General features: G+C 49.0%; 1 protein-coding gene across 1 annotated transcript; it reads right to left on the bottom strand.

Annotated features, from left to right (window-relative positions):
* Positions 1–1,336: 1,336 nt before the first annotated feature.
* Positions 1,337–12,381, bottom strand: e2f7 (E2F transcription factor 7). Its single transcript, XM_084702102.1, has 13 exons — positions 12,155–12,381; positions 11,520–11,612; positions 11,013–11,330; positions 10,514–10,679; positions 9,895–10,140; positions 8,477–8,635; positions 8,200–8,337; positions 7,660–7,833; positions 7,480–7,564; positions 5,983–6,307; positions 4,576–4,765; positions 3,761–4,104; positions 1,337–2,926 (listed from the first exon to the last, which is right to left on the bottom strand). The coding sequence occupies exons 2-13, from the start codon at positions 11,610–11,612 to the stop codon at positions 2,780–2,782; spliced, it is 2,385 nt and encodes a 794-aa protein (XP_084558228.1). The 5' UTR covers positions 12,155–12,381; the 3' UTR covers positions 1,337–2,779.
* Positions 12,382–12,857: the final 476 nt, after the last annotated feature.

Raw genomic sequence — 12,857 nt, 5'->3', positions numbered from 1 at the left:
GGTAACATGGCCTCTTCTCTCTTGTATGGTCAAAAAGCCCTGAAACTGTAAACCCGAGATTGAGACCCCAAAACCACACGATCCACACTATAGTGAACAATCAACTGAAATGCTGTATATTCATCACAACTATGTTGTTGTCTATGCGGCTCCTAAAAATGTTTCCTCTCCACAACTCATAGAAAGATCCTCCAGTCCTCCAAGAAAACAATGTTGTAGTTGGCTTATGTTGAACACTTCCTTCCAACACTAAATAAAGCCTTGGCTCAGTCTCCCTTGTCTTGTGTGGATTTAGTCCTGATAGTTGCATGTTTCCTTCAGAAAATAGATACCGACATCAATCTGTATTTCAGCTCCAAAGTATTTGCTTGATGCAACAAGTTTCAGTTCAATCATCTGGGTCAAATCCCTGAGGTCTAGCCACGAATGATTTTGTTTTCAAGAAATGTAGCCTTCTAGGAAAACAAACCTCTCACCGTGTCTCACCTCCGTAATCACTCTGGGATCCACGCACAACAATGAAACCTGTTCTCCTTGTCCAAGTATTGAGATTTGTTTTCATAAAACAAAAAAACTCTGCACATTTTCCAACCACATACCTACTCCCCTCACAATCCAAGGGATTGTTTTTCCATCTTAGAAGTTTACTTTCAGGGATAACTTAAGTCATCTAACACTGTGTAAAAATCTGCCCCACATTTATCCTGACCTAAACACATTTATTCTTGTGGTTGTTTTTCACAAAACCGAGTACTTCATTAATAGCCTTGGGCCTTCAGGAAACAGCCGTAGGCCATGTTCACTGTAAAGATTTACAGCACACGTATATGACTAATGTCTGTATTTGAAGCGTGTCCCAACAGTAAATATACATAATATTGGTATTCATAAAGTATGCAGAGGTCCATTGAGTACTGTTTCTCATTTACTGGGGCCTGGAAGTTGGAAGCCATACATTAGATTTCTGGAGAACGGAACTGCTGTGTTTGAATTTGAGAAACTGTTAAAAAGTCATCCATTGTTGTGATTGTGCCAATGCTGGAGGGCAGGGGCATATTTTAATTAACAGGCTGTCTTTGGCTGTAATGAGCCTCAGATTGATGGTCCAACCATGTCAATTTGTCCATCTGCAGTTTACGATGTCATTAACGCAAATTACCAAACAACATTGTATTGGCAGCAACTCATGCCCGTTTATTACATAGGATATAAAAGACCTGGTGGACAGAGGCCCTGACAAGAAGTGCTTATGTAGCCTGCCTACTGTCATTTGATCTGCTTGGATTGTGAGCAAGAAGTGTTCTGATGTCCAATTCCAGAATAACATGCTGCCCTCTTGTGGTCAAAACAATGTCAGTGCACGTGGCATTAATCTTCAGGATGATAAATACATTTGCGAACACACTCAAACAAAATAAAATCAATGTAGATTTTTTTTTTATTACAAAAGTTTCAAATGCATACAGAACATGTTTTTTGGCCCCATAACATCCACAGTACTGCAGCTAGTTAGCCCAGTTAATCACAGTTCAAGTATTGTATTATCAGAAAAGTTTTTTGTTGTTGTTGAGAAGCATACATTTAACTATTGTAACTAGCATTGTAATTATTATTTAAAAAGACAGAAAGCAGCATTAAATTAACATCCTGCATTTCAATGGAAGTAATGATTATGACAAATACTTGAATACAATATACAAAAGTAATGGTAAAAAAAAGCTTGTACATGAACTACACCTCCACGTTTCAGGTGGATGATCTGCAGCAGTTTATGGAGCTCAACCCTCCTCAATGTGCATGTATTGTTTCATGCATTTACAGTACTGATCGTTCCCTTGGACAGTCACAGCGAATGGGACACACGAGTCCTTCAAGTATGGAGGAACTTCGTAAAGTCATTTTTCACATTTTCACTCTGCCCTTGTTTTCATAAGCTCATGCACACCGAGAGAGAAAGACATGTCAACATTTGGTCTTTGTCACATTCGTCGATTTTCAAACCTGCATATTGCTCTTTAAGTGAACCTGTTTAACAGCCAGCCAGCGCTACTATAGAAGAGCACAGGCGAGTTTGGTCATTTAATTCAGATTTAATAATGGCTAAATTATAACCATCTATAAAATGTGACGAGAGGGACATTCATCTCCCCATGACCTATAATCAACTGTTACGTTTACTCACAGATACATTTTGGATTCCCGAAGGGGGTCAGATAAAGAGCTTTTGAATTGCTCTAGAATCAGATGTACATTCTTTAAATACTTAGTGCTAAAAAATAAGTCACTTTGTAATGAGTTGCATTACAGCCGTGATACATATATATTAACTAATTTATAAATAACGTTGGGATATCATACGTTTCGTGGAATTAGGTAGCTCAATTATGTGTACGGGGGTGTGGGAGGTAAAGCTGAAACTCAAACAAAATCTAGTTCGACTCAGAGAAGCCTCCCACCACAGGAGGGCGCCATAACACAGTCTCTCTGAGTCCTCAGACAGCATTCATACAGTCTAATAGTTAGGCACTTTAAACAGGTACCGTACAGACCAGCATTCACACACCAGAACTAACAAAGCACCAGTGGTTTTCGAAACCCAAACAATAGTATTAGAAGTGTTTCTTCCTCGTTGGTGCATACTCCAGTTCCCACGGCTCTCTTAGCAGCACTGTTAGAAGGAGGCATGCTCAGTTAGGACCTCGCCATGTGGTCATGGTTCAAAATGACCCTGAAGCTCAGAGGCAGGTGGCTCCTCCCTTTGCAGACACCTCCCAGGGGTCTAATTGGCCGGTTGGTGACCGATGTCCAGCCTCCTCTGAGCGGATGCTCTTCGGCGGCCACCGGGGGCCAAGACTACATTTCCCAGAGTTCCCGGCGTCTGGAAGAAGGATCCTCTGGCGACAGCCTCCTTGGGAGTCTGAGGGGTCTGGAGGGGGAGAGGGGAGAGGTTTGACCACAGAGCTAGAGCAGCACATCTGCTCTATATTCTCCCCTACAACAATAATCACCACTGACAGGCAGGTATCAGTTAGACAGTATTTAACCCCCCTCCCCCCCCCCCCGCCATCCCACAATCCCCTGTCCCAAATACCAGGCTTACGAAATACCACACATTCTCCAGCGCAGGATCAGTTTCATCTACACAAGGACTAAACTTTGGATGCAAAAACCAGAAAGCCCTCATGAGAAGACGCAGACTGTGTGTGGACCTAGGCTTAGGGTCCTAGACCAACTGGGCCGATGTTTGAAGAGCTGGGAGGAGATGTGAGGAAGAGAGAAGGGGGGCTCGTGGACAACTGTGATCTGTGCCTCACGACGATATACACCCAGCCATGAATAAGCCCCCCCCTCCTCCCGCCCCAGGTCTAGGGAGAGTGAGAGGTATTCTCAGAGGCGTGGCGACGTCATACGAGCTATGTTGGGATGAAACACCAGGGCCGGTAATTGCCTTTTAATGATCTCAAGATAAATGAAGCCCTACAGAGCAGGGAAATGGCTACGTTTTCATTTCTGGGTTGTTAATGGGACCGGGGGAAAAGGCGTGAGAACACAATCGCTGAGCCGGCATGAGGATATGCTGCTGGGATGATGAACGCTTTTGGTTATCATCAGTTTTACTTGTGGCATTTTGAGGCTGTCCAAAACCCAAAAGATGATCAGCCACAATGCTGACTTTAATCAGTCCAGCCCATTTACCGACTGAATCCTAATTGGACGAGGAGCGTGTTTGTGTGAATGTGCACGCGTGCGTGTGTCTTACCAGTGGTTCGGTCAGGGGCATGCCAACAGCCTTCCTGCTCTCCAGGGGAGAGTGAGGATGTCCTGCTGCCGGCCCCTGCCCCCTCCTCTGCTCTGGGCTGGCAGGAGAGGGCGCCGACCCTCCACACTCTGGAGCTCCCGGCACAGTGTAGTGCCCAGCACCCACCATGAAGTGGGCCGGGGAGACCACGGCTGGCACACTGAAGCTGGGGCCGGCGTGGCTGTCAGGGGCGGGGTACTGTGGGAGGGTGGAGGGCACCAGGAGGTAGGCCATGGTGGGCACGCTGCCAGGGGGCAGGGCCAGGCTGCTCGGGGTCTGGCCAGGGGACAACAGGAAGTTGAGACCTGGAGGACGACAGAGCAGTAGGATTAACCAGACAGCTGTACAACGATGTCCGGTTAGGCTCACACTTCTATCATCCATATTACATATGGCCTTACTAGTATACAATACTGTTATCCATGCCATACTAGTATATACTACTGTACTATTAACCTTTGAGGGTTAACAGCTACTCTGGTAGTCTACATAGAGTTGTGCATTCTGTAATATTGTATACTAGTATTGATGATAGGAGTGTATTCTAGTGTGTCTATACTATTCTATTCTATTCTATACTATACTATACTATACTATACTATACTATACTATACTATACTATACTATACTATACTATATTATACTGTATGTGTTCTGAGTCCTGCCAGGTAAACTGAACATTTGTATTTTTCTTGCATCCACAGCGATGTGCAGTGTCTGAACCTGCGCTGTCCTGATCAAATGCTGTCCCCCTGGGTGGATCCAGCAGGACGTACCTGCAGAGTGGGGGACGTAGAGGTAGTGTGAGGGCTGGCCCAGCTGGCTGGGGCTGTGTTGGCCCACCTCCCCGTCTCTGGGTGCCCAGGAGGAGGACGTGTCTCTGGGCTCAGCGGGCTGTCTGGGTGGGGGTCTGGGGCTGGTCAGTGGTGAGCCTCCAGCCTCCTGGCTCCACCTCCCCTCTCTCCTCTGTGAAACAGGGTTCAAAACACAGGGTAGCCCGCCGTAAGGAAAGACAGTATGGAAAGAAGAAGGCAGCACGGATGCAGGGAGTTAAATCAAATAAACACTCTTCCCAGCCGCCAGTTCCAGCCTTGCTCTCCCACAGGACTGAGGCTTTGGTGTGGAATTGCCTTGCAGCAGTCTGATCCAAAGTCATTTCTAAACACAGCCTCCTCAGTTCAAGGTCGAATCCTCCCATCTTGGTTTCTACCCTAACTTCACTTTATTTGAAAGTATTCTGAACTTTATAACCAACTTGACCTTCAAAAGTACTCCATCTCATTTTCAATAAATGTTTGAGAGGGATGGTTTTGGCTTTTGGAATTAAACATATCCTATACATCATCAAAATTAATATTGCCATCTAGTTTAATTACAACTGAAATTTCTTCTACTTAAGCATGCAGCCCTTCATAATTTAATTTAATGGTCTGCTTTCGGGAACCATTAACAGGATTTACCCAAACGTCGAGACAAAATTAAACTGAAGGATAGATGGCTCCCGTGGTAAATTCTATCATAACACTACCCTTTGGTACAAAAACAACATTTCCTATAAATCAATAAATCTCGGTTTCATAATCGGGTCCATACCATCACTCCAGTCTTGCGGAACTGCAACTGAACATATTTATCACGAAACATAAATGGATCCGTCGCCCGAGTTACGACTTTCACCTTCACATGTACTGAACTGCTAAAAATCATGGATGAAAATGAAACACACACACACACACAGACTATTCCTCAGAAGTTGTAGCTCAGTGCAGCCCAAGTTCCTTCATAGGATCAAAGGACAAACACATTTTGATCCCTTTCCCCTCAATCTAATTTGGAGCGGATGTTTGCTGGTGCAAAGTCAGCTGTGTTCCTGGCAGAGGACACGTGTCCAGCACGAGCGAGTCACCGCCGGGGACCAACAGCCACGCTGGGAAGCATCGCTCTGAAGGAGCCTGTGACCCACGCCGCACACAAAGCCCCGGTCACCGTGGCAACCACGCCCCAGCGCAGGGAGCAGCGACAGACGGCGGGCAGCGTCGCTCCACCACGTCCCGATGACAGCTCGTGTTGTGGTCCGGTCACCATGGCTGCCTCACACAGCCGGCGGCACCTGGCCCGGCTCACACGCTGACACACACACAGCTCAGGAGCCAGAACGCCTGGGCCCCTTTATGCAAACTCACCTCCTCAGCCCGGCTCGACTCCACCTTGTCTTTCTTGGCCGACCTCTCCCCCTCCCCTTCCCCCCTCGGCCTCTTCCCCAGGAGGCTCTCCGGTGACCTCTGACCCTCGGGGATCCTGGGGCGGGGGTCCTGCGGGGCGGGGCCCCCGTACAGCATGACCACGGAGGGCTGGGAGAGGCTGGTCAGGTAGGCCAGGCGGTGGTGCGGAGGGAGGGAGGCGGCGGGGGGCAGTGGGCCGAAGGGGCCCTCCGGGTGGAGGGATACGGCCAGGGGGGGGGAGTGGAGCAGCGGGCTGGGGGTCCTCAGTCCCGGGGTGGTCTGGGGGCTGAGAGAGAGGGGACAGAGAGACATCAGGGATCTTACTCTTTATCTCTCTCTTGCAAGAAGAGGATGTTCACATCATATTCTATCTACACAGTGTATGTTCATCAAGACCAGACTTGTGTCGTAAAATATTCCCTCCCTGCAATTTGGAAGCGGCCTCCCTCTCTCCTCTCCCCCTACCCTCCCTCCCTCTCTCCTCTCCCCCTACCCTCTCTCCCACTCTCCTCTCCCTTTACCCTCTCTCCTCTCCCCCTACCCTCTCTCCCACTCTCCTCTCCCTTTACCCTCTCCCCTCTCCCTTTACCCTCTCTCCTCTCCCCCTACCCTCTCTTCCACTCCCCTCTCCCTTTACCCTCTCCCCTCTCCCTTTACCCTCTCTCCTCTCCCCCTACCATCTCTCCCTCCTTCCACCCCCTCCCCTCTTCTCAAACCCCTCAGCACATTTGGCCTTCAGGCTCCTGTGGCTTGGCCACCAGAGTGGCCTGCTCCCGCAGACACTGCAGAACCCAGCCGTCTATTGTAGCAACACCATAAACCATCAGCCTCGGAAAATCCTCTCTTCAGCTCACACAGAACGCCTCGCCTAAAGCATGGCACCGGAGCCAACACACACAACTCTGAGGAGAACATGTAAAGTTAGATACTGAGAAATGAGCCTCTCTGGGTTCAACGACTGTGGAAGTTGGTCAAGTGATTTGTCAATTTGTGTGGGTTTCAGAGAGCCTCAGGGAGCCTATTAAAAGCCTTGTCTGGAGCCTGGGGGGCTGGACCTCTGTACGCATCACTTCCTGGTTCTAATGTTCTGCTGTGTTGACTCAAAGACGAGCACGATTAAGAGTCGAGATCCTATAGAATATCAGGCTCATTTGATGGAACAGGTTGGCTATGGCTTTTAGTTTCTAATGTTTCAGAAATATATGGAAAACATCCCTGACTACCAATGTTGTACCCTCGAAGTGTGCTTGCAGTTCCTAGAAATACACACGACTATCAGTATTGGTACCGCTCTTATCAGTATTTTGTATGTATTTTTGATAACGCCGCCTCTGTAAAAAGATATATTTCCTCCCAGGCACCTACAATGTGCTGAACAAAGAATACTCTATTGTACTCTCCTTCATTTTGTCCAGACGGGACTTCTGACTGTCAGTGTGTGCGAGAGAGCTCACTCACTCCGCGGTGTTTCCAAACTGCAGGCGGCACACGGCGCCGCTGCTCGCCGTCTTTCTGGAATAATCCACAGGCTGGGACAGGAGGCCTGGCAGGGTGGGAGGGCGACACGCGGGTGAGGACAGACAGTCTGACACACTGAACCTGACTGAGCCGGGAGGGAGCAGACGGCATGTGGCGTACCTGCAGTGTCCCCGCGCGGGCTGCTGGGGGCCGAGTTGACGCGGCGCCGGGCGGACGAGGAGGCAGACGCCGCGTTGAAGGAGGCGTGCCGCGTCATCCTGGGCGGCGCCGTCGGACGTGTGTCTGCGTGGCGGGACGCCGGCAGGGAAACGCCCGCCACGGCCTCAGAGTCACCTGGGGGGGGGGAGGGGATCAGAGGCTGTAAACATGGGAGGGGAGATGTGCTCATGCTCTGCATACACAGCTTAGTGGAGCATCTCAACAGAGCTGATGCCTGCAGTGTACAGTAGGGAGAGATAGATACAGCTGAGTGGTTAGAGCATTTGACGGCACATCGAGACGTCCCAAGCGGGGGCTTTATCGCTTTGGATAAAAGTGTCAGCTAAACTAAACAGCTAAATTGCCTATGTCATGCAAAGGAATTTGAACCCGGGGACCCTTGGCCTGCGATTCAAATGCTCTGACCACTGAGCTGTTGCCCTCCCTGCCATACACCCAGCTGATGGTGGTCTGGGCTAGGGGGGCGAGCGATGATCTCACCATCGCTGGTCTGGAAGTGGGTGGGTCCGATCCACTTGAAGGCCGGTTTCCTTCCTCTCTCCTCCCTCACGTGCACCTTCTTTATCAGGTCCAGGCTGGTCAGCACGTTGGCAATGTCGTACAAGCGCCGCACCTTGGCTGAAGGACACACAGTTGCTCCAGTCACACATCTTCAAGTCGCAAGGTCATATGAATGTTAGTTATTGGCAATGAAACACTGGATTTTCTTGGGTTCCACCAACAGTGCAAACACAGTCCACTGAGAGAATTCTCTTACTCTTGTACTTGCTGTGGCTGGCTGTGTCCTGGCTCTCCTCGATCAGGATCTTGGCCGCCACGTCCAGGGTGACGGTCTGCGTGCTGGACACCAGGAAGAGCATGACGAACTTCTGACTCATGATGCGAAGGGATTTGTCCTTCCTCTTGCTGGCGGTAGCTACACACACACACACACAGACACACACAACTCATGTTACAATTCCATTTAACGTTGTTTTAATCTCGGTCGTATATATAACTTTAGGCCAGGTATTTGGTTTTCGCTTTTTCCCCCATGTTTTCAAGAGTAGGCTCTAGCCCCCAGTCCTTGTGTTCCGGGTTGTTCCAGGACATACAGGTGTGGTTGGTCAAACAGGCTCTCCCGCAGAGGCCAGATCCCATCCTGATTGGGAAACCTCTCCCAGAGTCAGGGTGCAGAGGGACGGTTAGCCCCAGGAGCTGGGAAACCACCCATGGCTCTGACAGGAAGGGAGGGGGCAGACCTAGCTAGCGCTTAGCTGGGGCTAATCCAGTAAGACCCTGTGTCACAGGGATGGGTAGAGCTCAGAGGTTAGAGTATCAGACTGCAGATCCAGGATGAAAGGGTCTGCTAAATGAATACATGGCTATTACAGCAACTATTAAAGGGAAGAGTAGCTCTGGACTCAAGCTAACTACTGGCAAACTGCTACCTCAGGCCCAGCCACAGTCTATAAAGGCTTCGTAATGTAATCACTTCCCCAGAAGAGGCTCTTGGCTCAGTCTGGTGTGAGGCTGACCCATTCTCCCCTGACAGAAACAAAAACGATTGTCAATTACACTTAACCGCGCCGTTCATCGACGCGGGGCAAGGCGCAGGGGAGTCTAGTTTTAGCCGCCATCGTTTTAATTACTCCACGCAGCGAGGCCGGCAGGAGCTAGTGGCCCAGGCCATTAGAACCCAGTGTTCATTCAACAACTTGTAGCCAAGGAGCGCTTTGCGTCAGCCTTTAAGCCCAAGTAAATGAGAGCATTCCTTGTAGCCATAGCGATGCCAGAAAACGGACCTCTCTCCCTCCCTCCCGGTCGTTATTTTTTCTCAATTACTGAGGTTATTTGCGCTGAGGTGTGGCTATCGACATTGGGCCCCCCATTCGTCAACGTACAGATCTATAACAGGTCTCCTAACTTGGTGAAAGGGAGATGGGGGGGGGGCACATATTAACTAGCGCACATATTAAGTAACTATCTGCAAACAAACACTGATGTTCAACTGTTAATAACGACACTGGAACTAAGTGATGTATTAGTCAGGAATACACACACACACGTCATCTAGAGTGGGATCAACATCAATCCCACCCCCAAAGACTTCGAGGCGCGACGTACGCAAACATTCTCATGGACCAAACATAGCCTCTTCCAGTCACATCCCCTTCCTCCTGCCTCCCCTCTCACCGTAGCCACAGTCGGTGTTGCCCCCGTCCTCGGGGGCCAGTGTGGGGGCGCTGGTCTCCCTGCCCTCCCTGGGGTGTTCCATGTGGAGGTGGTATCTCTGCTTGCGGCCCAGCGCCTGCAGCTCTGCCAGGGTGGAGGCCAGGCGCTGGCGGCCGTTCCACACGTACCAGTTCTTGGCCATGCGGCCCACGATCAGCAGCGACTCCAACACGTTCACGATGTCGTAGATGCGCCTGCGCTCCACGCCTGTTGAAACAAGGGACAGGCCGGGGCGACGCTAGGTGAGGTCACATTCACCTTCAGTTGCTGCTGGCCCCGGGGAGGGGGTTATTCGAACCGGCAACCTCTTAATATTCAGGCAACCGCTCTACTACTGAGCTATATCCATCCTCAGAGAAATTTTATATCAAGAAAAGATAGCAGCCATAAGAACCATCTCTACAAATTCAGATACCAATAAAACCTAACACAGCTCATTACCTATTATAGCACCTACACTAGGCGTTTGTCATTTATATTGTTGTTTCCCCCCTCTGCAGTTCCTCCAGTTAAAGAAGTGACGGTGGGGAAAGTGAGAGTCACAAAGCCAGGAGAAGCTGCCCCTGCCCTGCCCTCTTACCCAGGCTGGTGGCCACCTCGTCCAGGGAGATGTTGATTTCCTCGGAGGACGCTGGGTAGTCGGGGTAGAGGGCCAGGAACTTCTGGCACAACAGTCCCAGGCTCTTCTGCTTGCGACTGGGCTTCCTGTCTCCGTCCTCCTCCACCTCGTCCTCCGCCACATCAAACTGAACACACGGGGACGAGCCCGGACAAGCGTGGTGAGACAACGACACACAACTACTGAACGAGAGAGCAATTCACAACGCTCATCCCAGTGCATCTCATAGATTTGAGGTATTATTCGATTTCAGAAGCAGGGGCACAAGATTGTCTAAACCCCGTAATATTGTATATTTCATATAACCGTCCATATTATATGGCATGCAAGGATAGATAACCATTCATAACATCTGTTTTGTAGCTATACATAAGATCAGCTCTCTCCAAAACCATACTAAGCTCTCCCTCAAGGGGTGAACTCTGTCAGTATTAGGGTCCAGTGATGAGTCTGTAGCTACCTGACATGGCTCCTCAGCTTCCCCCTCCATCTCCTCCGCCTGTGCCTCGGCCATTTTGTCCCTCTCATTCTCTATGGGCCTGAATAGCGTCTTCTTCATCTCCCGGTCCCGGATGTCCGGGCTAGCGGCGCTGATTAGCATCTTGAGGTTAGCCGTGGGTGTCCAGGGCTCTGGGGCGGGGTGGGCCCGCTCAGGGTGCTTTATGGGCGTGATGTGGACCAGGTCTGGGATAGGAGCCCTCCTGCCGTAAAGCAACATGGCTGCCGCAGGCTCACTCTTCAGGGGAGTGTTTCGTCTCCTTTCCAGACGTATGTTCTCCTAAGAATAGATAGGAACCAAATTTACAAATTATTTAGGGTTAAATGTGGATTGAGGTAGGACTTACAAACGTGGTGTTAACTCTAGAAAGCATTAATGAACTTTATAGACAGTTTTTAGTTATTATCAGACTATGTCAGTGTATTCTGTTAGTAATTGATGTATATACAGTATATACTATGTATTTACCTTGTGCTCATGTTCACCTCCTGTTCCATCCAGGTCGACTTTAATATGCTTTGGACTTATGAGGTCTTTCAAACTTAGACATTCAACTTCCATCTGCAAAAAAAGTCACAGAAGCTATAACTATCGCATGAATACTGCACTCTCTATTATCCTACAAGCATGACATAATGTAATTGCATTTTGTTTAATAGCTAGCCAGATCATTTACAAAGTCATAAGGTCAGTTAGTGGACTGACGATTTTGGCGCAAATAACTTTTGCCCACCTAGCAAGTTGGTTAGCGTGCTAGCCATTTTACACACAGGCCAGCTAATCTGGCAATACTGTGTCTCTGTGATATTGCAAGTTGTCTACACTACGGAAAAAATGCTGTGATTAGCCACAAACCTAGAGGTATCTTTACTTGAAACATCTTAACTTGTCATATACCTAGCGCTGTATGAGGATACAATTTCTACCTAAATTCATGTCTGGTCAAATTCAGAGCCTTTGAAAACTGTATATGGCCAGCAGCAACTCAGTTTACCTGTTGTCTTGAAATTATTTCACCAGCTAATTTGTTACTCAGTACTGCAATGACTATTGCAGATCTAAAGCTCAAAAACCTAAGAACATTTTAATATGTGATTACTCACCCTCACTGAGTTCGATGGTAATCCACAAATGTATTTCCAACCTTAGAGCCTCTATTGTCGTTTCGTGCAGTTATTTCGTTAAATCAACATAGCTAGCCAACTAGCTAATTTCCCTCTCTAAATTAAGCGGGCAGTCCTCAAATATTCCTGTGTAACAGACACTCCAATCCTGCCGCTAGTGCTGGAATTGCATACTGATCAGGAACACTGGGACTGCATGCAAGATCACCCGCTAAAGCTTGTTTTCTGGCGCTCTCGGGGACCACACTGACTCCAGCCAATCAGCATCTACGCATTTTGCTGCGTTATTATTTCATCCAATCGTCACGGGGAAACAGACACGCCCACAGAGTCGTGTTGGCGGGGCTCTCGGCGCGGTCGGTCTCCTGCCTGCCTCTGTTTAAGAGCTGGGTAAAAGCTGTCAACTGTCCGGGAAATGTTAGAACGCCGTAATGAGCACCTTAGAAAGCCACCTCATCAATGTCGCTAATCACATAGGCTTTGTTGGCGTTGTGAGCAGGAGTCAAGACCCTCTGTGGTTCCATCTAATTAGCTTGTGTGGCTGTAACAGATGGAACAAGAGGAGTGGCGCTTAGACTACCTGTTACACCCCGCGAAAACTTGAAATGCAAAGCGAATCCCGCCCTAGACTTTCACCCTGGTCTCGGAGAGCTGGCCACTACCGAATAACAATGCCGCCAAA

Source organism: Hypomesus nipponensis, chromosome 7 (genome assembly GCF_054491055.1).
Source record: "Hypomesus nipponensis isolate SF chromosome 7, ASM5449105v1, whole genome shotgun sequence".
In the NCBI taxonomy this organism is placed as follows: domain Eukaryota; kingdom Metazoa; phylum Chordata; class Actinopteri; order Osmeriformes; family Osmeridae; genus Hypomesus; species Hypomesus nipponensis.
Note: the sequence above shows the minus strand (reverse complement) of the source record. Positions and strands in the feature narration are given on the sequence as shown.